Raw genomic sequence first — 25,362 nt, 5'->3', positions numbered from 1 at the left:
CGATGGGGAAGAACCTGGAGCAACTGGAGGGGCCGGTGAGCCACCTGGAGGTGTCAGTGGAGTACCCACCCTAACAGACCTATCCAACATCCTCCGAACCTTTATGGGCCAGCAACAGGTCAGGGAGACCCGAATGGAGGAAGAAGCGGCAAGGCAAGGGCAGTGGGTTAAAGACATCCAGTACCAGTTCTCTCTACTTCAGTTGGAAGTCACAGCACGTACCTTCCCAGCCACGTTACCACCCCCAGAGGACTCACCTACAGGCGTGGAACCACAGCGTGACTCCTCACAGGCAGAGTTACTGTTTGGAGCCAGCCAACACACGGGCAGCCTCTCTGGTCAGTATCGAGTTCCCCAGCAACCCAGACTGGAAAAATTGACTGATTCAGATGATATTGAACATTTTCTAGTAACTTTTGAGCGCATTGCAGGTGCCTGTAGGTGGCATAAAGCAGATTGGACCTTTCGACTGGTTCCTCTACTCACTGGTAAGGCCAGGAGTGCCTATGTAAACATGGATGCTGATGACTCACTTGATTATGACCAAGTCAAAACAGCCATTCTCCAGAAGTATGATATTAACCCAGAAACATACAGACAGAGGTTTCGATCATGGGAGGTGCAGTCCAACGAGACCCCTAAAGAGCTTTATGTAAGGCTAAAAGAATTGTATGACAAATGGGTCCAGCCTAAAGGCAAGACTGTGAAGGACATTGGAGAAACCATGATATTGGAACAGTTTCTGAGAATGTTGTCCCCTGAGCTACAGGTGTGGATCCGGGAACATGACCCTGGCACGGCAGCAGAAGCAGCTCGTCTGGCTGACATCTTTGTGGCCGCCAGACGGAATAACCAACCGTGGACCAATGCTGCATGGAAGGTAGCCAAGGAGCCGTGGCGACCGGGTTCATTCCCGCAGGCCACTCGCCAAGAATCCACCGATGTGGGTAAGTTTCCCCAAAGGGGAAACCCGCCAATGACTGTCAGATACTCCAGCCCAAAAGTGCCTGTTTGTTATCTGTGTGGGCAGGAGGGGCATACCAAGCCCATGTGCCCTAAAAACTCTGTCAAGCTGACCCAGTTATGCTATGCTCCACGATACAGGACTGAGCCCGAGTGGAAGTATGAGCAGCCCACAAGGGAGATCACAGTGGAAATCAATGGCCAGGAGCTCAGGGCGTTGATTGACACGGGTAGTGCACAAACTCTGGTTCATCAGCAGTATGTACCACTCCATCAAGTGCGCACCTCAGAAACCGTTCCCATATGTTGTGTGCACGGGGATGAAAAGGCATACCCCACTGCTGATCTGTATATTAAGGTACAGGGACAAGCTTACCTGCTCACTGTTGGCATTTCCAATAACCTACCCTTTCCTGTCATATTAGGAAACGACTTGCCGGTGCTGTTTGATTTGCTGCAGTCCCGTCAGACCTGCAATGCTGCCCTCACCCGAGCTCAGGCTAAGCAGACGACCGAACCTGATCAGACACTTGCTGTGCTGCCATTCTATGATGTAGAGGTGGGGGCAGAACCAGGTAAACCACGGAAACCCCGCAAGCAAAGGAGAGGAGAGAAGTTTCAAGGTACTGTTGTCCATCCCCAAGGTGAACCAAACCCAGAGCTTCCCCTAGGCTTTAGAATACCGACCAACATTATTGACATGCAACAAGCAGACCCCAGCCTAGTTGGCTGTTTATCCAAGGCTAAAGGGAGAGGGAAAGTTGAGGCTGGACTTGAGAGTGGCCCTGATAACTACTTTTTACAGCGAGGTATCCTTTATCGCCAGACTAAGTCCACTGAGCAGATGGTGGTTCCAAAAGCAACCCGGGAAGTAATACTTGATCTGGGACATTCCATTCCCTGGGCTGGCCACCTAGGAAAGCATAGAACCACTGCCCGCATACAGAGAAATTTTTTTTGGCCTGGCCTACGTAGAGATGTCGCTGCCTACTGTCGGAGCTGCCCTCAATGCCAGTTGACCGCAAAGCGGGACTATGCCAAAGCACCTCTCCAGCCATTACCAGTTATAGGCACTCCATTCGAACGACTAGGTATGGATGTGGTCGGTCCACTAGAAAAGAGCAAGTCTGGTAACCGGTTTCTGCTAGTCATTACAGATTATGCCACAAAATATCCTGAAGTGTTCCCCCTCAAGTCAGTCAAAGCCAAGACTGTTGCATTCTGTCTGGTGCAGTTCTTCTCCAGGGTAGGGTTCCCCCGGGAAATACTTACGGACCAGGGCACAAATTTCATGTCCAAGCTCCTGAAGGATGTATACCAGCTGTTGGGCATCAGAAGCTTAAGAACAACACCATATCATCCACAGACCGATGGTCTAACCGAGCGTTTCAATCAGACCTTAAAACAGATTTGTCAGTGACTCTGGTTCTGATTGGGACCAGTGGCTCCCCTATCTGATGTTTGCTTACAGAGAAGTACCACAGGCCTCTACCAGCTATTCACCTTTTGAGTTGATGTATGGACATGAGGTAAGGGGGCCTCTTTCACTCCTGAAGGATGTCTGGCAGAGGGACCAGGAGGTAAACGAACCCTGTGATGTTGTCTCTTATGTGATTCAGATGCGGGAGAAGCTGACAAGGATGTCTGCTCTGGCCCAGGAGAGTATGGTGGTGGCCCAGCGACGGCAAAAGACCTTGTATGATCGGTCTGCCGGGGAGAGGAGCTTTGAAACAGGCCAGGAAGTGCTGGTCATGCTACCTACTGAGGAAAGCAAGCTGCTGGCAAAATGGCAAGGGCCCTTCAAGGTAATCAAGAAACTTGGTTCCACCACTTACCAAATCTCCACCCCAGGTCGTGGCCGTTCTACCAAGAACCTACATGTCAACCTACTGAGAGAGTGGGTCCCCCGACCAAAGCCACCAGACAGTCTACCAGTGCTGCTGATCCGGAGGGTAGAGGAGGATGATGCTGGAGAGCAGTACTTACCGGAGCCTACCTCGCCTGTCCTGGATCTACACCATCTGTCGCCAGAACGACAGGCTCAGGTACAAGCTGTATGTGATCCAGCGGTGGTCCAGGAGAACCCTGGCCGTACACAGGTAGTAGAACATGAGATTGTGCTGAAGGACAATGCTGCTGTTAAACGCACGAGTTATCGCATTCCTGAACGCTTGCTAGAGTCCCTCAAGAAGGAGATTGACCTCATGCTGTCCCTTGGCATCATCGAGCAGTCCCGAAGTGAGTGGTGCAATCCCATTGTTCTTGTTCCAAAGAAGGATGCATCGATCAGGTTCTGTATTGACTTTCGTTATTTGAATTCAGTGTCAAAATTTGATTCTTACCCAACACCCCGTATCGATGACCTGATTGACCGTCTGGGTCAAGCCAAATATTTGACTACCATTGATCTATGTAAAGGATATTGGCAGGTTCCCCTTTCCCACAAGTCCCGTGAGCTTACTGCTTTCCGGACACAGTGGGGCCTGTTCCACTTTACAGTGATGCCCTTTGGATTGCATGGTGCGCCGGCCACCTTCCAGCGGCTCATGGATGGGGTCATCAGTGGATTGTCAGAGTTTGCCTCAGCCTATCTGGATGACATTGTTGTTTATAGCAACACCTGGACAGATCACATGGGACACCTGAAGAGAGTCTTTCAGTGTCTCAAGGAGGCTGGCCTCACCATCAACCCCTCCAAATGTGCATTCGCCAGAGTCGAGACCGAGTACCTGGGATATGTCATCGGGAACGGGGTCTGCCGGCCTCAGGTCCACAAGGTCCAAGCCATTCAGCAGTGTCCCCTGCCACAAACCAGGAAGCAGTTGAGGTCGTTTTTGGGCATGTCAGGTTGGTACCATAGATTTGTGCCCAACTACTCTGCCAGGGCTGCCCTCCTCACTGACATGCTCAGCCAGAACTGTCCTAACCCGTTGAGGTGGACAGAAGAGGCTGTTTTGGCCTTTAAAGACCTTCAGCCAGCTCTAAGGAGTGACCCTGTGTTGTGTTGCCCAGATTTCACTAAGTCTTTCTTTCTACAGACTGATGCCTCAGATCGGGGTGTAGGGGCCGTCCTTCTGCAGGGCCCGCCTGATGACCGACACCCCGTGGTTTTCATCAGTAGGAAGCTGTTTCCTAGAGAGACGAGGTACTCCACCATCGAGAAGGAGTGTCTTACAAGGTGTTTAATCAAAGATCCCCGCTTTCTAGTGTTGCACAAGGACCAATCAGCATGGGTATGGGCGGGTTAATTTTCCATTGATGGGGATTTGATTGGCTGTTTACCTGCGGTCGCAGGATTAATAACGTTAACGTTAGTTCGGCCAGATAAACAATTAAAATATACTAATTAAAATTGTTGGACCTGTGAGATTTGTACTTTGTAGGTCTGCATTTTAAATGTAAGGAGTAAAAAGTATGCTTTTTTCTCTGAAATGTAATGGAGTAAAAGTACAAAGTATACAAACCTAATAATACTCGAGTAAAGTACAAATACCCCAAAACAGTACTTAAGTATTGTAACGAAGTACAATTACTCAAGTACTTTACACGCCTGGGTGTCATGTACATTATACAACATTTAGTTCCAAAGATGCATTGTGATTAGAGGAGAGACATCCCCTGAGTGCTTATAATCACAGTATGGCATTGGTAGCTGGCAACGTTAATTATATGTGGAGTGTGTACAGTATACCCAAGGTATGTGACATCGTCCTCCTTCTCGCAATCTGTGTTGGAGAAGTGAAGGCGCACAGAGGGCCACTTATTTAGTGCACTGGGAGTCTAGGACGTACATATATCAGCCAGGTGGCAAATACTATATACTGTAAATGTGACATTTTCTTCCTTCTGCATTGGAGACTGTGAATAAGTGAACGCACACAGAGGGCTACTGATGTATGTCAGGTGGCTTGCCTTCTTCTTGTAGCCATACCAGAGGCTGAGAAGTGAAGCATAGAACCCTGTCCTTAGTATGGTTTTGGTCTACTCATGTTACAGGATATCTTCTTTCATTTATTACTTTGCAGGTGAGTGAGAGAGATGGGCATCATGGTTAAGCTTCTCTCTGCCTCAAGATGAGAAGTTAGAGTAAGGTTTGGCGGGAGATCTCGGGATTCACTTCAAATGTAACTATAGTTATATGAGTTAGAGTGTAGCTTTAAAGCTGCAAGCCATCGAATCATTTTCATTTAGTTTATGAGGTTTTGTAGTATAATCATCTGAATAATTATACTTGTGTGTAAATCAAAGATGAAGTTCCATATTTGGAGTAAAACATAGAAATCTTTGAGGTTCATTCCCAAGGAGAGTTGGCCAGAGCTATGATCCAAGTTAGCAGCTGGTTGGAGGCAGTTGGGGCATCACATTAGCATACAGGCCAGCTGCACAGACAGAGGACAATACACCTTTCCGTGCTGACGACAAGTCCCGCCCCCCCCATGTTACTGTTGCTATGGTCTCCCACGCTCTCCCAAATGTGCTCACACGCACACTGAAACAACCACATGTCAATTGAACGACATGGATTCTCTCTTAAGGATTCCTGAAACTATTGCTATCAGTTATTTGCCCAATGCCGCTACTCTATCGAAGAGAGTTCTCCAGAAAGGCCTGAATTATTTTACTCAAGGATATATCCATGAAATTAGGATTTCGGACGGAGAAGGAGATGACAACGTCAAAGTTGATGCCAAGTGTTGGCGATCTATGCAGAAGACACAAACGCCTCACAAACTCCACATTGTAATTTGTCAGGATACAATTGTGGAGTCCTACTGCACATGTAAAGCAGGGTGAGTATGTTAGTGGTCCCTTATTATAAAATTGGTAGAGTGAATGAAGATTTAAGCCTAGTATCTGCTAACTGCTAGCTACAATGGGCTAATCATCTAACGTTATGCTAATCACACAAATGTCGCGGTATTTGTGGGTGACAAATAAACCTTTGAATTTGAACTACTGTAATTAGCTAGCTTACCTTTTAGTGTTGGCGCAGCTGTACATTGATGTGTGGAGTAGCTATCAACCATTTGATTGTTGCATGTGTATTTTCAGGATAAATGGACACTGTTCCCATATCGTTGGCATTGTCAAGTCTCTTCAAGGATTCAAATGGCACAACTTTACCCACATACCAGAACAACAAAGTTGCACAAGCATACCACAGCAATGGCATGTCCCCAGATGTGATCAAATACAGCCAGTACCAGTGGAGGCTGCTGACCAAATTTTTAGGTGAAGCACAAATTATTATATTATATATTAAATTATATTTTTTAAACATCCCCAACGCTGCAACACCCCCATTTCTCCCAGGTGTCAGGCTCCTCATTCGCTTCCATTCATTTTGGGGGCCATGTTTAAATATCATCCTTCTGAAGTATAAACAAACTATACTGCTGTGACGATTTCAATAAAACAGACCTTTCTGAGTCAATGGTATGCAGTGGCGTTGCGCAAAATGTCGGGGCCCCCCCGCAGGGCAGACCACTCCCCTAAATCAAACCAAGCAGACCATGGCTCGGCGGCCCGATCAAACCAAGCAGACCATGGCTCGGCGGCCCGATCAAACCAAGCAGACCATGTACAGTATACAGTGGCTAATATACTATCAATACTACTATTGAATATACATACACTATTCATTTCATTTACACTATACATTTCATCAAACCAGCATGTCATGTCTCCTTTAACTGAGTGAAAAGAGGGCGAACTACATTGACCAGATTGCCTGGCAATGTTTACTTCCTCCTCCACAGAGGCACTAGATCTGAGCCACAAGCTAGCGGCAAACATTCATTCATTTAGGCAGCACCACTAACACAGTGCACATGCAAATATTATCTGCAGGCTGCATTAGCAGCCAGCAGCCAACATGATACATTACATTGTGTTTATATGTGACATAGCCAAGTTAACAACGTTCCAATCCCTTAAGTCTCTAAACAATTCGGCTAGCTAACGTTAGCAAAGAACGCTAGCCTAGCCACAAGCTAGCGGCAACATTCATTCATTTACACTAACACAGTGCACATGCAAATATTATCTGCAGGCTGCATTAGCAGCCAGCAGCCAACGTGATACATTACATTGTGTTTATATGTGACATAGCCAAGTTAACAACGTTTCATTCAATCCCTTAATCAAGTCTAAACAATTCGGCTAGCTAACATTAGCCATTAGCAAAGAACATTAGCCTAGCCACAAGCTAGCGGCAACATTAATTAATTTACACTAACACAGTGCACATGCAAATATTATCTGCAGGCTGCATTAGCAGCCAACGTGATACATTACATTGTGTTTATGTGTGACATAGCCAAGTTAACAACATTGTTCTCTAAACAGTTAGCTAACGTTAGCATCCAGGCTAATCAGGCTTTCGTTTTACAAACACTACAACTTACTTTTTTCTGATCCAGGTGCATAAGTCCACTTCTTCATGTTGCTCAGTTGCTGGTTTATACTTCGGTCCTAATGTTGGCGCAAAGTTTAATTTAGCCTACTGTGTGTTGTTACAGCTGTACTGTAAACTACTAGCTACAAGTTAGCTTGCCTTCACTGTCCAAGATGGCACGTCCACGTCAACTACAACTACACTAGTCTTCAACTGAGATGAAAAAAATATATATATATCATCCAGTGCACAACAATAAGTGAACAAGTGAATAAAGATCTTAAAATATGAATGATTATATTAGGCAAATTAATGTTCTTCTTCAGGCAAAATGCACACATGAGATGATGGAACACAACTTTGACTAGAACACTGACGCCAGCCCAGCTGCAGTTCTGCATGTATTTTACCAGGCAGACTCTGATTGGATTTGCAAGGCTGCCAATCATTCAACCTCCGTGTATTGGATGTCAAGGGCTGTCAATCATTAAATCCTCCATTCAATGGCAAGAGTTTAACTGCACAGTCCGTGCTTAGATGAAGTTAATAGCCTATTTCGATTGGCTATTATTTATTATTTATTTAACAATGGGTCAACCTGTGCAGATATTCTGCACGAATAATTACTGCAGGCAATACTGCAGTGCAGGCCTGCTCAGAGCTGTAAATTTTGGCCATTTTTGAAGAAAAAAAAATTCACTGGCATTTTTTACAGGAGAAAACATTTATAATAAAAAATAATAATAATAATAAAAAAAAAAAAAAAAAAATATATATATATATATATATATATATATATATATACATATATATATATATATATATGTAAATTAATAATAATTATGAATTATGAGTGAATTTGTATTTCACGTGTTGTCATAGAGAAACCTCCACTGGCCAGTACCTATAAACCATGTTGTGGTTGCAAAACCCTCTGAGAAGAGAAAGAGATGGCCAGTGGTGTGCCATGTTGACACTTCTTACAGGTAAAGTGGTAGTAATACATCCAACAGATATAATAAAGTGAACAAAGTCAATGAGTTACAATATCAAAATTTTTTTTTATTGGTAATACACTCTTTATAAGTTGATGTACATATAAAATTAGCTCATGAGACATCAATGTCAATGAAGAGAACACAATCTTAGAAGAATTCAGGATTCAGAAAATAGCATAGCACTGAAACTGCCCTCACCAAAATAATCAGTGACCTCAGACTAAACTCTGATGAGAATAAGGTCTCCATCCTTATAGTGGTATTCATAAAAAAAAGAATTGGAATGAAATATTACAAATTAAGTTTTTTATGACCTTGAACGTGATGCAATCTTTTCATGCACTGATGTGCCAACTCTGTCAGTTACCTAATAAGGCAGAAGGGTTCAATTATAATCTACAACATAAGCTTTCACTTCAAGACAGTGCAAGATGGGGAACAATAAACTATGGCGCACCTTGTCACCATGTAGGCTACTACTAAGAAACTTTCCCATTTTACTTTCAAGGAAGAGTATATCAAAAAGCAGGGTAGCCAGACCAGCACTCTCAGGTTCAATGTTTTTAATGGCAGCCTGAATAGGAAACAGACATGTTTCGGACTATGTCCTTCTTCAGTGATATGGCTAGCAATGGAAATACATTCAAGATGGTAGTTATATACACCTGGCAGGTAATTACATGACACGGCAGGAAATGACATCACGACGCAGGTGTGCCTGTGCAATGTGACCAAAGGAATGACCTATCAAAGTAGAGTCCAATCATAAATCCACAAATTATACATATATATATAAATATATCTATATCAGAAACATATCTATATTATAAACAAAACAAAACAAAAGTACCAGAAACTTGATATATAACATATAACATGCCCTTAGTTTCTAGGGCTAATTGAGCCCCTTTACATATTTAATTAAATAGTTTCAAATTATACATTGAGCATCCTTGAGAAACATACCTCTTGTTTAGAAACAAACAACTTTCAAGGAAGAATAATAAGATCCCAGTGCTGATTTTGTATACACAGGCATTCGTAATAAACAATGACTAATAAATACAAATAAAAACTCATGTAGATTTGCCTTGGTCCTTCATACCAGCACTTGTGGGAACGTTATCTGAAGAGAGAGCCACCTTGCCCCGTTTAAAAACCTGCCACAACAGACGTCACCTCAGCCGTTGCTCTGGGTGCTGATTTCCAATACCGTACATATCTCACTCAAGGTGAAGAACAGAAACTCATTTCAATAATTCCTACATCATTGTGGGCATTCTTTTTGGACAAATTGACACAATGAGAGCATCTCTCCTCCATCTAATCCCTTCGTCCCTCTATCACTGCCTCCCTCCTACTTTCCTTCTCACAGTCTTCAGTGCCAGCGATGGGGATAATAAGATGACCTGCCTTTCAGCTCTGAGGGCTCTCAGCAGCTAGGAGAGACAGAGTCTAATGGATTCTGGCCTCTTTGCTCCTGCTTTCTACAAGTCCTGAGGCCATGCTCTCTTGTCTTGGTAATCACGCTCCTCATTTGGACCGGCGGCTCACGCAGCACTCATTACCAGAGCGGGCCAGTGGCCTTGGCAGTGGAGTGGTGCTGGAGATGAAAGTACACCGCAGGAGCGTGGCCTCTGGGTTCTTATTATATCAGACACACAGAATGTATTCTGCGTTAAAAGGCTGAAATGCACTAAGGTGGCGAAGAGGTGAAAACTCGAGGTGGGGAGGGCATTCCCACTTACACACGTTTGTCACGACTCAGTTTAAGACTTTTGGTCATCACTTTACCTCCACCTAGTGATGAGTGCTGCGATCACTCCTGTCCGTGGTCTGGCTGTCTGTCTTAACCAGTCAGAAGTCCTACAGTTCTCATCCGATTTGGATGAAACTTTGCACATATACATATGAGAAATATATCAACAAGAATGTATTAAACTGCTGTTTTATAGCTGGATCTTGTAAACAAGTCCCCATGGAACAGTAATACCATGCCTTTTCAATGTTTTACCGGATCTACGACTGCAGAAGTGGTTACCAGTGGTTATAGACAGCCATGTTGGAAGAAAGGGAACTACACTAACATTCTGTGCAAGATTTCGCTTCCCTAACTTCTTCCCTAATTTTTCACGCCTCCACACAATCATCTCCCCGAAGGCAATTTCAAATCTCATTTTGTTCTCCACTGTCCCCTTCTCACCCTATTCAAACATACCTTCCATCATCCCCCTCTCCATTTTTACCCGTGTTCATAATCTATATCACCATTGTGTGGTGCACCTGAAATTAGACACAGACAATGGTGTCACGACTGGGGCTGAGTCTCATTTGATTCACTTCAAATCACCCTTTTATGGTTGCAGAGGGAAAGACACCATGGCTAGTGACAGCACTCTCTTTCAACAGTCTCTCACAGCAGGTCTTATGACATGAGCAAATGTCAAGAGGCACTAAAATCCCACAATTCTCAAGATATGAAATCTAAACTGATATGACTCTCATGGGGATCACATTAGGTTCATTAGGCTTAAGATAATTATCTGAACAATATCTATGTCACTCATGGGGATGTCTGTAAAACACAATGGGTATCTGTGGTTCAACACTTAACATGCTACGGCTATATATATATATATATATATATATATATATATATATATATATATATATATATATATATATATATATATATATATATATATATATATATATATATATATATATATATATATATATTCTCACATTCCCATAAGAGGTGTGTCCTTCATTCTAGGGAATAATTTGGCTGGTGACAAAGTGCTGGCTACTCCAGTTGTAATTCCCATTCCTGTGGTTTCTGAGGTCCCTGATGAGCTGGCACAGAAACATCCAGGAGTGTTCCCTGTGTGTGCTGTGACACAGGCAATGTCAAAGGACAAAAGTGATGTTGTTGATACTTCAAATTGTGACATTACACTTGGTGACACGTTCTTTGTTGACTTGGAAAGTGACCCTGTTGAGGGATTTGGGAAGGTGATACCGTCTCATGAGGAGCTAGCGCTAGAGCAAAATAGAGATGTCTCCTTGTCGTCCCTCTTTGAAGTGGCCGCATTTAACCGTGAGATGGCGCGGCGTAGTTTAAGTAATGCAGGTGCAGGCGTTGTTGTTGAAGGTACCTCTGCATAGTGCTTTTCTTTTTTGTACCCTAGTGTCGGGCCCGGTGGTGGAACCGAAGGTGACATGCGTGCCGAAGATGACCTGGCAGCGCAGTGTCTCAAGGTCTTCCCAGCCTGTATGGTGGCTGAGGCCACGGACGAATTGGAGGATGGGTGTGGGAAGGATGCTATGAGAAATGTTGCTGATTCAGGTGGCAACATTTCTGTTAGTGTTTCTGGTGTTTCATGCACCGTTCTGGTTGAAAAGGCTACAGGGCCTGACTTAAGCTGCCAGCCTTCCCACAGTAGCTCTACTGTTCATGATGTTTCACTGGTAGGCAGGGATGATCCCAGTATGTCAGTTGATGATTCTAATGATGATTCACGACCTAGTCTAATGAGAGGCAACCATTTTGATCGTGACGTAGTTGATGTGTGTGCCACCATTTTGAGTCATAACGTTGGTTTATGTGCCGCCATTTTGAATCGTGAGAATGTCATAGCTGTTTCCAGTTTGATGCCTCTTTTTGACAGGTCGGTATCGGTGGAGCGGCCTGTTCAAACAAAGTTTTTGTTTTGGGATGATCTGTTCATGGGTGGATTGGCTTTTAGGCCTGGCACCTCAGTAGAACAGGTGGTGGTGAAGACAGATCGGATGTACATTTTGGGGGGGGTTACCATGATCTTGGTTACTCCTGTGTCACTGTGCATGCAGGTGATTGCTGCTAATTGGCTGATTGCTGCTAATTGGACACCTGCCTGGCGGGCTTAAAGGCACTTCCTCACCCACACATGCAGGGTGACGTTTGCTAGAAGAGATTGTGGAAACAGTGTCTCTTCCCTTTCCACCATTTTTTATCTTTAGTTTGAGCTAGTTATCATAATTAGAATAGTATTTTGGTTTAACACAGACCATTGATGTCTGTGTGCACTAATGTTGCTTCCCTTTGAGCCAGGGTCGTAACAAACAACTAGCAAGCTATTGCAAAATGCAGGTAAACTGTTAGTTTAATTACACTGGTTACATTTAGAAAACATTAACCCTTTCACTACCACACTTCCAAAGGGTTAACACGTTCACTGCCACACTACAGATGGTTAACCTTCTGTAGTGTGGTAGTGAACGGGTTAACCTTCTGTAGTGTGGTAGTGAATGGGTTAACCTTATGTAGTGTGGTAGTGAAAGGGTTAACTGTCTGTAGTGTGGTAGTGAAAGGGTTAAAGAGTCTGCTGAGCTTCTTTGAATTAGCCAACAGAAGGTTGAGTTTCCTGAATGTAATGGACATTGTACTTGTCGATCAGAGCAATCCTGTGGAAGTTCTCCCTGTCCCACCTTCCATTTAGCAAGTTGACTGCAGAGCTGAGCAACACCCAAAGTGCTTTCCTTGAAGATGTAGCTTCGTATGGCTGTCTAGTTACCCCCTTTACAAATGGTATCATCATGTATCTCTAATCCAGATTAAATCTAGATACGATTCAACTAGATTACTTTTACACCTGGTATTAATGTCCATTTCCAGTGTCCACATTTAGATCATATTGTGCTTTTCCCGCACAAAATGCAGATAACCGTGTAGGTCACAGTTGTCATTAGACACACACATGTCATTAATTTGAATATAAAAAAACTGACCAACAAGCAGGGGTGTAAAAAGTACCCAGAAATTATACTTAAAGGTGACATGCATTATAAATGTCTTTTTTCAGTGTCCAGCATTGTATTATAGTAATAGGAGTTAGTATCAATGTGTCTGTGTCTCTAAATACCATATTGGCGGATTGCCGTCATTCAGGTCATTCATTTCCTGCTCCATTTAATCAGGTCATTCTGATTTGACTCGCATGGTGGTGACGTCACGTGGCGAGGATGGAGCGGATAGTGATCCGATTGGCTCTGTGGTTGTAGCGCACCAAACGGGGTTTGACAGAGAGCGAGTGAGAGAGAGAATCAGATAGACCCTCGCGACAGAGCACACATACACACACGCGCGTCGCGCTGTCGTCTCTCGGTCTGTCTCTCTCTCTCTCCCCCTCTATCTCTATCTCTCTCGATTCGGGAGCATAACTAACGCCCTGTCTGTAGCGTGCGGCACAGTGTCGGCGTCAGAACGAATTTATCAGGGGGGCATATGGTAATTTTGGGGGGGCATAAAATATACGCTTCAGAAAACGCATTTCCCGCAAACCAACATGCATTTCAAAACATGAGCGCACTGCAGGCATAAGAGATAAGACAGTCTCTCTCTCTCTCTCTCTCTCTCTCTCTCTCTCTCTCTCTCTCTCTCTCTCTCTCTCTTTCTCTCTCGCACGTCACGTCACAAACACACTGGCGTCTTGCGCACACGTATTTCGTTTTCGTATTATTATACACCTGGCTGAGAATCTTTGACGAGTCCAAACCAGCATTCTTTTAGCTCAGCTAAGACTGTGTCTGTCAATGTCCGTGCATCACCTGCGTCAGCTGTCACTATGGTTACCAGGCGCTCTGTCACTTCAAATGACTGGTCTACAAAACGAATGACAACAGATATATTTTCACATCCCGTGGGATTGCGTGTTCCGTCCACTTTTAATGTGTAATGCGAGTCGCCTACTTCTTCCACTATAGCCTCAGTCACCACACTGCTAAGTGTACTTATAAGTTCATTTTGCATGTCATGACAAGTGTATGTGGCGTTTCGAGGGATAGTTTTCACTATGTCAGCCAATTCTGGGTCCTTTTTAATTGTGTAGTCCAATAAGGACAGGAAAAGACCACTTCCCCCCTCAGACATGTCACCAAAAGCATCTAGGTTTCCACGTAAAGGCAACTGGTTTTCTACCAGAAACCCGACAACATCCACGAGAGCCGAGAAGTAGTACCTGTTCCTTCGTAGCTGGTCTGTGTTGACAAGTGTCGAAATCTCCTTGCCGGTATTGCCGTGAAGAAGCCTTAGGTGCGCCTGCCCCAGCCAACCATTTTCGTATATCCATTTTATTTGTATGTCCGTCTCCAAGAAGTGATTATTATATTTTACCTGAGTCTGACTCTATCTTTGACTTTCGCGCTCACTGACCTCACTCAAGTCACGCCCTACCCATATCAAAATCAATTCAAATGCAGTCACGCCCTACCCGTCAACTCAACGTGACCAATAATAACGCGTGCGTGAGCCGTGGCGTGAGATCAAACATACACTTCCTTTAAGACTTTTTTTGTTTAATTTCGTTTAATAATAGGCTAAATAGCCTATTTATAAAGGAAAACATCTGACTTTTACTATAATAAAAAAAATTTATGTTTAATTATTTTATTTTTTATAATAATTGACCATGCCGGTTGGAGGGGCACAGTGCCCCATCTGGGGGGGCATGGCCCGCGAATACCCCCCCATGGCGCCGACACTGGTGCGGCACAATGGAAGACTTCCTCAAACGGGAGAGGGAGAGAGAGAAAGAGAAGGGGACCTGCGTATCTCGCACGCAGCTGTGGTTACACAGTGCTCTCTCTCTCTCTCTCTGTCTGCCACTCGCAGACTGTGTGGATGACTGTCACTAAAAGTGCTTATGCCCAGCCAATAACAGGCTGAAATCTTGATGCTAGAAAATGATGCTTTTGAGTACTCCATTAGAAATATAAAACAATGATTTTTTTTTAAATAAACCTTACAGATGTCTTCCATAGACTCACAGGAATTGTGTAAAGTTGCCCAAATAGTGCTAGGAATAGCAATCCAAGCAGGTCCCCTTTAAGTGATATACTTTTTTATTCCGGGGCAATGAAATGTTCCGTTTCGTCCTCTTCATCACTCGTACTATCATTTGTGGCCATCTTCTGGTCACTCTGACTGTCTATTCTTCTGATAGGTGTTTAATCAAAGATCCCCGCTTACTAGTCTTGCACAAGGAAAAATCAGCATGGGTATGGGCGGGTTAATTTTCCATTGATGGGGATATGATTGGCTGTGTTATGGTTTGTAATGCGACCCCAATTGCACGACACAGACAGGTAATCAGAGTTAGCCAAAACAAGGGCATGATTTATTATATACAAAAAAGCGGTACTCAGCCTTTAAGGGGGAAAAAACACCAAAGTCCATGAACACAAAAAACGCGGCACTGTGCCTTTAAGGGGCGCACAGGCAGGAATCCTCTAGCACACAGGCAAAGAGGTACACGGGAAATCTTCCAGAAACACGGGCAAAAATACACAGGATTCTTCATTGAACACGGCATCCTCCCGACCAGAATGCTGCCGACGGGCAGCGCAGCAACCAGGGGGTCCAAGGGGAATGGGGTGAGAACACGGGCATCCTCCCGTGGAGTAATAGAGAGTGATGGCGAGCCTCACCCCAGGAACAGGTCCATGTAGAGGGAGTTGGGAAGTAGCCGGCAGGACATCTGGAGTGGGAACACTGGGATCCTCCCGTGGAGTAATAGAGAGCGAAGACGGTGTCCCACTCCAGGAAACGGCGACAGGTGGCGATGTACAGGGGTGGCTCGACGTCTCATGCCGGAGACGCGGCAGTAGATGGTAGTAACAAGAACGACTCGACAAGGAGTGGAGGGGAGTCTGCAATACTAGTACTCTCCCGAGCTGATTGCAAACTCCTCTCAGGTGCGTGAAGCAGAAAAACGGCACGCCCCCTCGTTGGGCTGCATGCAGAATTCCTCCAGCCCTCACAGTACCCCCCCCTCTACGGGAGCCACCCGGCGACCAGCCAGGCCCGCAGGGGGGACTTTTTTTTTCCAGAAGGGCACCAGGGAAACTGACCTTGCTAGCTGAAGGGGCAGTCCTAGCAGTGGGGAACAGGGTAGCTACACACAAAGTGGAGACCATGCTAGCTGGGGAAGCTACACACAAAGTGGGCTAGCAGAGGGAACAGGGTTAGCTGCCAGGGCATAGCTAGCTACAGGGCCTATGCTAGCTGTAAGGCTACATCAACATAGAGGCTGTGCAAGCTGCTGGAGCTAAGCTAGCAGACTGCTGTACTAGCTGAGGAAGCCGGTTAGCTGCAGGGGCTTAGCTAGCTACAGGGCCTATGCTAGCTGAGGGGAGGCTACACATGGGGTTAGCTTGCAGGGGCTGTCTCACATACACTGTCTGTGCCGGCTGGGTCGTCGACTGGTCGGGTCGTACTGTTATGGTTTGTAATGCGACCCCAATTGCACGACACAGACAGGTAATCAGAGTTAGCCAAAACAAGGGCATGATTTATTATATACAAAAAAGCGGCACTCAGCCTTTAAGGGGGAAAAAACACCAAAGTCCATGAACACAAAAAACGCGGCACTGTGCCTTTAAGGGGTGCACAGGCAGGAATCCTCTAGCACACAGGCAAAGAGGTACACGGGAAATCTTCCAGAAACAGGGGCAAAAATACACAGGACTCTTCATTGAACATGGGCATCCTCCCGACCAGAATGCTGCCGACGGGCAGCGCAGCAACCAGGGGGTCCAAGGGGAATGGGGTGAGAACACGGGCATCCTCCCGTGGAGTAATAGAGAGCGATGGCGAGCCTCACCCCAGGAACGGGTCCATGTAGAGGGAGTTGGGAAGTAGCCGGCAGGACATCTGGAGTGGGAACACTGGGATCCTCCCATGGAGTAATAGAGAGCGAAGGCGGTGTCCCACTCCAGGAAACGGCGACAGGTGGTGATGTACAGGGGTGGCACGACGTTTCACGCCGGAGACGCGGCAGTAGATGGTAGTAACAAGAACGACCCCACAAGGAGTGGAGGGGAGTCTGCAATACTAGTACTCTCCCGAGCTGATTGCAAACTCCTCTCAGGTGCGTGAAGCAGAAAAACGGCACGCCCCCTCGTTGGGCTGCATGCAGAATTCCTCCAGCCCTCACAGGCTGTTTTTAAATAAAGTGCGGCCGCAGGATTAATAACATTAACGTTAGTACGGCCACAGAAACCAATATACTAATTAATATTGTTGGACCTGCAAGATTTGTACTTTGTACTTTGTAGGTCTGCATTTTAAATGTTTTTTTTCTCTAAAATGTAATTGAGTAAAAGTACAAGTATACAAACCTAATAATACTTGAGTAAAGTACAAATCCCCCAAAACAGTACTTAAGTATTGTAACGAAGTACAATTACTCAAGTACTTTACACCCCTGCCAACAAGTGCATCCTCACACTATTCTATAACAATAAAAACAATACTAATGTATTATTATTATTATTATTATTATTAATATTATTATTAGTGTACTAATAATAGGCTGATAGACTAGGCTACAGGCAACACAACTGTTGCCTTGCCAGTCTCTCAATTCAATTAAAAATTCTTTTCATTATTGCCAAAGCATTTTGACATATCTTAATGTTTTATAATTAGTGGGAATGATCCTTTAACTCATTCAGCGCTAGCTATTAGACGGGGCCCGTTGTAGCAATGCCATGCTTTAAAAGATAGGAGTGCGTCACCTTGTTTGTAGAGCTATAACTATATTCTATATTATAGCTATGGATACAATGTATACTCGCAATTTAAGAATGGGTACAAGTCACAGGCTCTTAGTCCATTCGGTAAAAGCGATCACGCCGCCATCTTTCTTTTGCCAAAGTACAAACAAAGTCTCAAGCGAACGCCGGTGGTCTCGCGAGAGGTTAAGCGTTGGGCCGTGACGTCAGAGGAGTCACTCCAAGCTGCACTTGAATGCACAGACTGGAGTGTATTCCGTGATAACACAGCCAATATTAACGAATACACCGAAACGGTGATTGACTATGTCTGTACTCTGGTAGAAGAAACAATCCCCTCCACCAAAATTAAAATCTACCCAAATCAAAAGCCCTGGGTAGACAAATCCGTCCGTGAGGCTCTGAAAGTGCGCACATCAGCATACAACACCGGGCTGGTGACAGGCAACATGGAAGAACACAAGATGGCAAGATACAACGTCAGGAGAGCAGTAATAGAGGCAAAACGGCGTTACAGGGATAAAGTTGAACTTCAGTTTGAACAGGCTGACTCTAGAGGCATGTGGCAGGGCCTCAGAACAATGACAGACTACAAAGGCACCCCCCTCAAACTGAACAGTGACATCTCCTTAGCAAATGATCTCAATTCCTTCTATGCGAGGTTTGAGGCTGTGAATAACAACACCAGCCTACAAACCACGGCAATGGGGGGGGGGGGTCTGCTGATGGAGACTCAGTGTTCAGGGTAACAGAGCATGAGGTGAGACGGATCTTTAAAAAAGTTAATATCAGGAAGGCAGCAGGACCGGACGGCATCCCCGGCCGCGTCCTAAAAGTCTGTGCCGACCAACTGGCCCCGGTATTCACTGACATCTTCAACCTGTCCTTGGAACAGGCTGTCATCCCCACCTGTCTGAAGAAGTCCACCATCATCCCTGTACCCAAAAAATCTACGCCCGCTTGCCTCAACGACTACCGCCATGAAGTGCTTTGAGAAGCTAGTGAAGGGCTACATCTGTTCCTCCCTCCCCATCAACCTGGACCCTCTGCAATTTGCATATCGCCCCAACAGGTCCACGGAGGACGCCATAGCCCATGTGCTGCACACAGCAGCATCACACCTGGACAAGAGGCAGGGGAACTATGTGAGAATGCTGTTCATCGACTACAGCTCAGCATTCAATACCATAGTCCCCTCCAAACTCATAGCCAAGCTCAGGGACCTGGGCTTGAACTATGACCTCTGCCAGTGGGTCTTGGACTTCCTGATGGGCAGACCCCAGGTGGTAAGAGCCGGCAACTGCACCTCCTCATCCATCACGCTCAACATAGGGGCCCCCCAGGGCTGTGTTCTGAGCCCCCTCCTCTACTCCCTGTACACACATGACTGCGTAGCACAGCGGAACAACAACACCATCATCAAATTTGCTGATGACACAGTAGTGGTGGGCCTGATCTCTGCCAATGACGAAAGGGCCTACCTGGAAGAGGTAGAGAACCTGTCACAGTGGTGTCAGGAGAACTGCCTCTCCCTGAACGTCAGCAAAACAAAAGAGATGATTGTGGACTTCAGGAGGTCGGGGGTCAAGGACTACAGCCCCCTCAGCATCAACGGGGCACCGGTTGAGAGAGTGAACAGTTTCAAGTACCTCAGAGCCCACATATCCGAGGACTTGACATGGACCACACACATTGACAGTGTTGTGAAGAAGGCACGACAACGCCTCTACTTCCTCAGGCGCCTAAGGAAGTTCCAAGTCAGTCAGAAGATCCTTAGGAACTTCTACTCATGTACAATAGAGAGTATCCTGACCGGCAACATCACCTCCTGGTTTGGGAATAGCACTGCACAAGACCGTAGCAGACTACAAAGAGTGACACGTTCAGCCGAACGCACAATTGGAGGGGGGCTTCCCACCCTCCAGAACATTTACAACAAGCGGTGCAAGGGGAAGGCTAAGAGAATTATTAAGGACTCGAGCCACCCGAACAACTGCCTCTTTGAACTGCTGCGGTCAGGCAAGCGATACCGGAGTCTTAAGGCGAGCACAGAAAGACTCAGAAGAAGCTTCTATCCCCAGGCCATCAGGCTGCTAAACGAACAATAATCACTATGCAACAACCATCAAATGCACACAGCACACACACCCACACGCACACACTCACTCAAACAAACAACACACTGCAGCACCCACTCTCCACACTTTAGATCACACAAACACACTTACACTTTATATTTATTGATAAAGGATTTGCACTACAACTCGTACACCTACTGTGAATTGTACCTAAATTGCACCTTGTCCCATTTCTCCATTTCTGCCTTGCACTATATAGTATTGTATATTAGTACACTGCACAGTATTGTATATTGTATGGTAACTACGTCTATTCTGCATCGAACATTGTACATATGTCTAAACTGAACACTGTGACCTCATTTTTTTTCACTTCTAATTTTACTATGTTATTTTATTTCATACTTATCTTGTCTTGCACAGTCTCTGGAGCGCAACAGTAAGAAGCATTTTGTATAAAAGTATTCTGTACTTCTGTATGACAACTATTAAAGAAACTTGAAACTTGAATACTATGGCCCATTTGACATCAAATATCTATCATTCACTATATGAAAAAGAATACATTTCTTCATCCATACGTTCCCATGTTATACCGTGGTGAAACTGAATATGAGTATAGTTTTAGAGTGGTCTGGGGTCATTCCCGAAAGGCTGAGTTATAGCCTTATGTGTGAATCCTACTATAAGCGTTGCCGTTTCTTGCCTGGACACGCTACTATTCCCAAATCAAATCTATATAATAGGTATTATGTTTCATCATGAATGCATGACAGGGGGGGGGGGGGTGGGTCATTTCTGATTATTTGATTGCCAGTAACAGCATTCGTATTGAACACTAAAAATGTTGAGTAGATCGATCGGTATAAAAGCAAGCCAGAATTGACATCAGATAGTCCTTACCTGTGATCGGGAGTATTCCAAAAATAATATTCCAATTGTTTGATCGCCATCTGGTCCATCCGATGTCCATTTGGTCCACGACATAACCCACCACAACATATGGATCGGGAGCATTTGACACGCTTCAATGCAACCGGAAGAACCGCTAGACTGGCCCGACCCAGAAAACTGCACCCGGAGACATTTGACGATTGCACAGGCCAAGATATAAGGTTTCAAATGGTGCTCGATACCGCCGTCTAGCTGGATGCGGCCGGTATTGCACTTTGGCGATCTCAGACTCATTCCATATGGTAACAGCAAGGTCCCTGGATGAATAATGAATAAAAATATCGAATAAAAGATATCTCTGGTCTGGCAGCCAACGCATGGCGAGTTAACCCGACTTATCTCGGGTTTGGCAATTAAAGAGTTAATGCGTGGTGTGAAGGGGGTCTTTGTTTTCTTTTCACTTTGGTATCTGCACATCAATCAATGAACACACTTTTAATTCTGAGCACGTACCCACTGAGTGATTATGTTTGTGTGTGTGTGAGTGAGGCCAATCATAGCCAATTCCAGCTTGTTAGGAGAACAACACAACATTGGTGTATGGGAGGGAGGTTTAGCTCAGGCGAGTAGGAAATGATCACCATCAAGTTTCCCAGACAACTATCAAAGGAGGATAACCAGGCCCGTCAGCCAGGTTACAGAAACACCAGGGGGAAAAGGAGCAACAAAAACTCAACACAAAACCTCAGGATCATAGCCTTGCTCAAATAAAAGGTGATCGCCAATTACAGTTTAGTGCCAAATGGTGCTGTGATACCACATATGAAGCAGCAACTCTCAATCCATAATTTAACACAAATTACAGGATAATTAAGACCAACGGCAATCTAATTAAACATTCAAACAGTTCATCTGTAATTACTGACACAAGAGCCAGCTAATTTCCATATGATGAACGTAAAAATAGAAGGTGGTATGGAATGATGATGATGATGTTGATGTTGATAATGATGATGAGGATGAGTGAGGATGATGATGATGATGATAATGATGATGAGGATGAGGATGGCGCTTGTTTGATGACCTACGATGTGCTCAAGCAAGTCACAGTGATACAAAAAATCCCCTTTTTCTTTTCCTACATGCCTTTCTGAAGTTCTGTGCAGGAAGTAGAAAAATAATTGGGAAGGTTCCCTATTGAATCCTTTGATCCTCAACAACCCCTTTCTAAGTCTTTCCCAACAAAACTGTTCTAAGCAGAGCCACACCATCAAGATCAAGGTGAGACACAGGAGAGGCTACTATCCCCTGGCCATCCAGATAAAAACTGCCTTGTACCTGTACTCACTGACTGCATTATACTGTACATCCATATTCATTTGCACATATGCATTTGCACTGCACTCCTTTCCATATTACTAGGGCTGACCCCGATTAGTCGACTAATCGGTCGAAAGGAGCCGTAGTCAACTGCCAACCTCTTAGTCGAATGCAATAAAAAAATTATAATAAAAAAATTTAATAAAATTTTTTAATTCTTTCCCAAAGCTAAGAGGCCTAAAAGCCTGGCTAACGCTAATGGCGAGCATACCAGAGAGGCTAACTTCCTAAGAAACGGGCACAGAGGCACTGAAAGAGGATTTTACCCATCTAATGAACACACTAGACTAGACAAATATCAAGATGCATCCATCAGTGGACCAATTGCATGCTTTTGCAAATTCTTTTTTTTTTTAAATTAAAATAAATAAATGTATAGTGGACTACCAGTAGAAGTAGACTATCTGCAAATTTCGGCTAATGAAAGTCGACTATACAAATCCTTAGTCAGGGACAGCCCTACATATTACACATTTCTATATTATTTCCATATTTATTCGAATATGCCCCTACATTCCTGATCTCATGTTTTAGATTGTATTTATTTATAGCTCTTTGAGGGACCTCAACATTGTGACTGAGTATTATTAATTGAGAAGTGAGTTGTAATTGAGAAGTTGCAGTTATTTGATGCTATGGGAGCTTGCAGAAGAAGCATTAGTTCATTGCATTAGTTCATTCATTTTTAGTGTGAGTGTAGAATAGCAGAGCCCAAAATTCATACCCGGATGTTCTTTGGTGCCATTTAAGGTCAGCAAATCTCCTTTTGAAGTGGAACACTGCTCAATAAAATTCAACTATCCTAGAAGCAGATTATGTCAGTGTTTGCATCTGTTATGCCAGGCCTACCTGGGAGACAGGGTTGGTGGATGCTTTGACCCGCTGCTGGAACAGCACACTCAGGATGCGGTTTTGCTGCTCCAAGTCAAAGACCCGCGTCCGAAGCTTCACACACTCCTCTTTCAAGTCCTGAAGTCGTACAAACAAATTATCGTATAAAACAAATTGTAACCTCTTTGTACAATAATTGTATTAAAAAGCTATACTAAACCTTGTTGGTTCCTGGCTGTATATGTACCGCTACGCTTAGCTACAATAGCTTCATATCACAGTTGGGCAAGTGGACATAGACTGAAATGAAGTTTAGATCTCCCAGGCAACAGTATGTCATATAATTTAATTTCACTTACTCAGAGGAATTTTATATACCTAAACATAAAATTCAACAACACTCACCTCGAAGTGGTTTAAATTGTCCAACTTCTCAAAATGTCTGTTTTGTGACCCCATGACATCAAATGCGGCTTTGTGTGAAAATAACAAATTTATGTTCTAATCACTGAAAGCTGCATTGGTTTCAACGTGTCATCACCCAGAAAACAGGAAGCTTCTCCGTTGAAATGTTGAGAAGTTGGACCATTTCAACAACCTTGCGGTGGGTGTTTGACAAATAAGTGGCCTGGGTTTTATGTTCAACTCTTTCTGCGCCAAAACAACTATACTCGTGACTTTCGTCGCCAACGCTTGAGCGCCTTATCCTCAGCGCTTGGATCCTTTTATATTTTTCATTTGATCCCCGTTCTAGACACTCAGCCGGAGCTCCCTGGGTCTCCCTGGCACATCTGCCTATGTTACAATTGCAATGACGATCGAATCCTGCCAGGTGGCAGTATCGCCTACCCTTTGAACTGGGATTGTTTTTTTTGTCTACAAGAACTCCTCCCCCTCAGAGGACAGAGCGACAGAGCGATCACTCTGAGATTTTATCGCCTAAAAACTATTTCCTGTATACACGAGTATACACGAGTAATCACGATGGCGATGGGATCACTGGGGATTATTCTTTTTTGGAGTACCTTTTGGCTAAGGTAAGGTCTATTCTATGTCTATTTTACCGAACCTGAAACATGTTTTTGTACCGATCACAGTGTTGTATTTTACCGGACCTAAAACATGCTTTTGGTAACGATCGCAGTTTTGAGTTTAAACGCCCCCACCCCCCCTTGATGATCTTGTGAAGACACATATGTACATGGTATATACCTTTGATTTGGAAGTATTTGGGGTTTCAGGCGAGCAACCCGAACGATTTGGGCATATTGCATATAACGTGTCATATCTCACGATCTATGAAAAAAGACTGGATTATTTTGGAAAGGGGCGATGTTTAGCGTGTAATAGGGCACAAACTACAGGAAATGAACTGGTTATCAGTGATGGACTATGAACAATGCCTGTAAAATGAGCCAAATCAAATGTATTTGTAAGGCCCGACAACACACGTTATTGTCCCCATGGGCCGGACACGTCTTCTTTAAACAAGTCAAGAAGAAACATCACAATAAGTCAAGAACAAAACAAGAACACCATAAAGTCAAATTTTTTTACAATAAATGCAAAATAAATGCAACACTCCCAGACATACCCCACGCAAAGGTAAGTAAAAACTCACTAAAACCTAGCAATAGGAAAAAATGCACCACAGGCAATGTGCAGGAGAGAAACCTTAGAAGGGCCATTCAAGGGGGGATCTCCCTTCATCGATGTCGGTGATAGTAGTGTACTAGTGTTGCAGTAAAACAGGCGAACAGTTGGTAAGCATGCACTCATATGTGTAGTGAAACACAGATAAGTGCATGCGACAGCAATTGAAAATTTTGAAAGATTAAAGATAGAGCTGATAGCAATAGCAACTGAACATTTTGAAAGATTAAAGATAGAGCAGATAGCGGATCTATTTAAGGCAAAGGGGCGGCGCAGAGAGGGTCGCATCCTCCCGGTCTTCATCATGGGACGTCCAACACTCCGGTCATCACTCCGAGACAGCCACTCACAGGGAGACAGGGAGACGGGACAGGCGTACTATCCATACTATTGTCTCCATAGCTATAATACAGCACACACGATGGGTCTGCAAACATAGCTAAAATGGTCAATAACACTGGCGCCATTGAGTAAAGATGGGAAAAGAGCGTGGCGGTCAATGAGTTAATATAGAATGTGTCTAATATTTCACAGCAGGTTGTATGTTGACAATTAGATATGTTTGATATAGATATATGAGCACCTACATAGACAGGTATAGCTGATTTTTTAA

General features: G+C 44.4%; 1 protein-coding gene across 1 annotated transcript in view; it reads right to left on the bottom strand.

Annotated features, from left to right (window-relative positions):
- LOC311224521 (nck-associated protein 5-like) overlaps window positions 1-25,362 on the bottom strand; it is a 470,803-nt gene that overhangs the window by 83,686 nt on the left and 361,755 nt on the right. Inside the window, exon 7 of the mRNA XM_084309543.1 lies at window positions 23,115-23,234. Within this exon, the coding sequence (XP_084165669.1) occupies window positions 23,115-23,234 (120 nt within the window). The remainder of the gene's footprint in view (window positions 1-23,114; window positions 23,235-25,362) is intronic.

This window comes from Notolepis coatsorum (genome assembly GCF_963971535.1).
Source record: "Notolepis coatsorum genome assembly, chromosome: 3".
Lineage (NCBI taxonomy): Eukaryota > Metazoa > Chordata > Actinopteri > Aulopiformes > Paralepididae > Notolepis > Notolepis coatsorum.
This window is presented reverse-complemented; position numbering and strand designations above follow the sequence as displayed.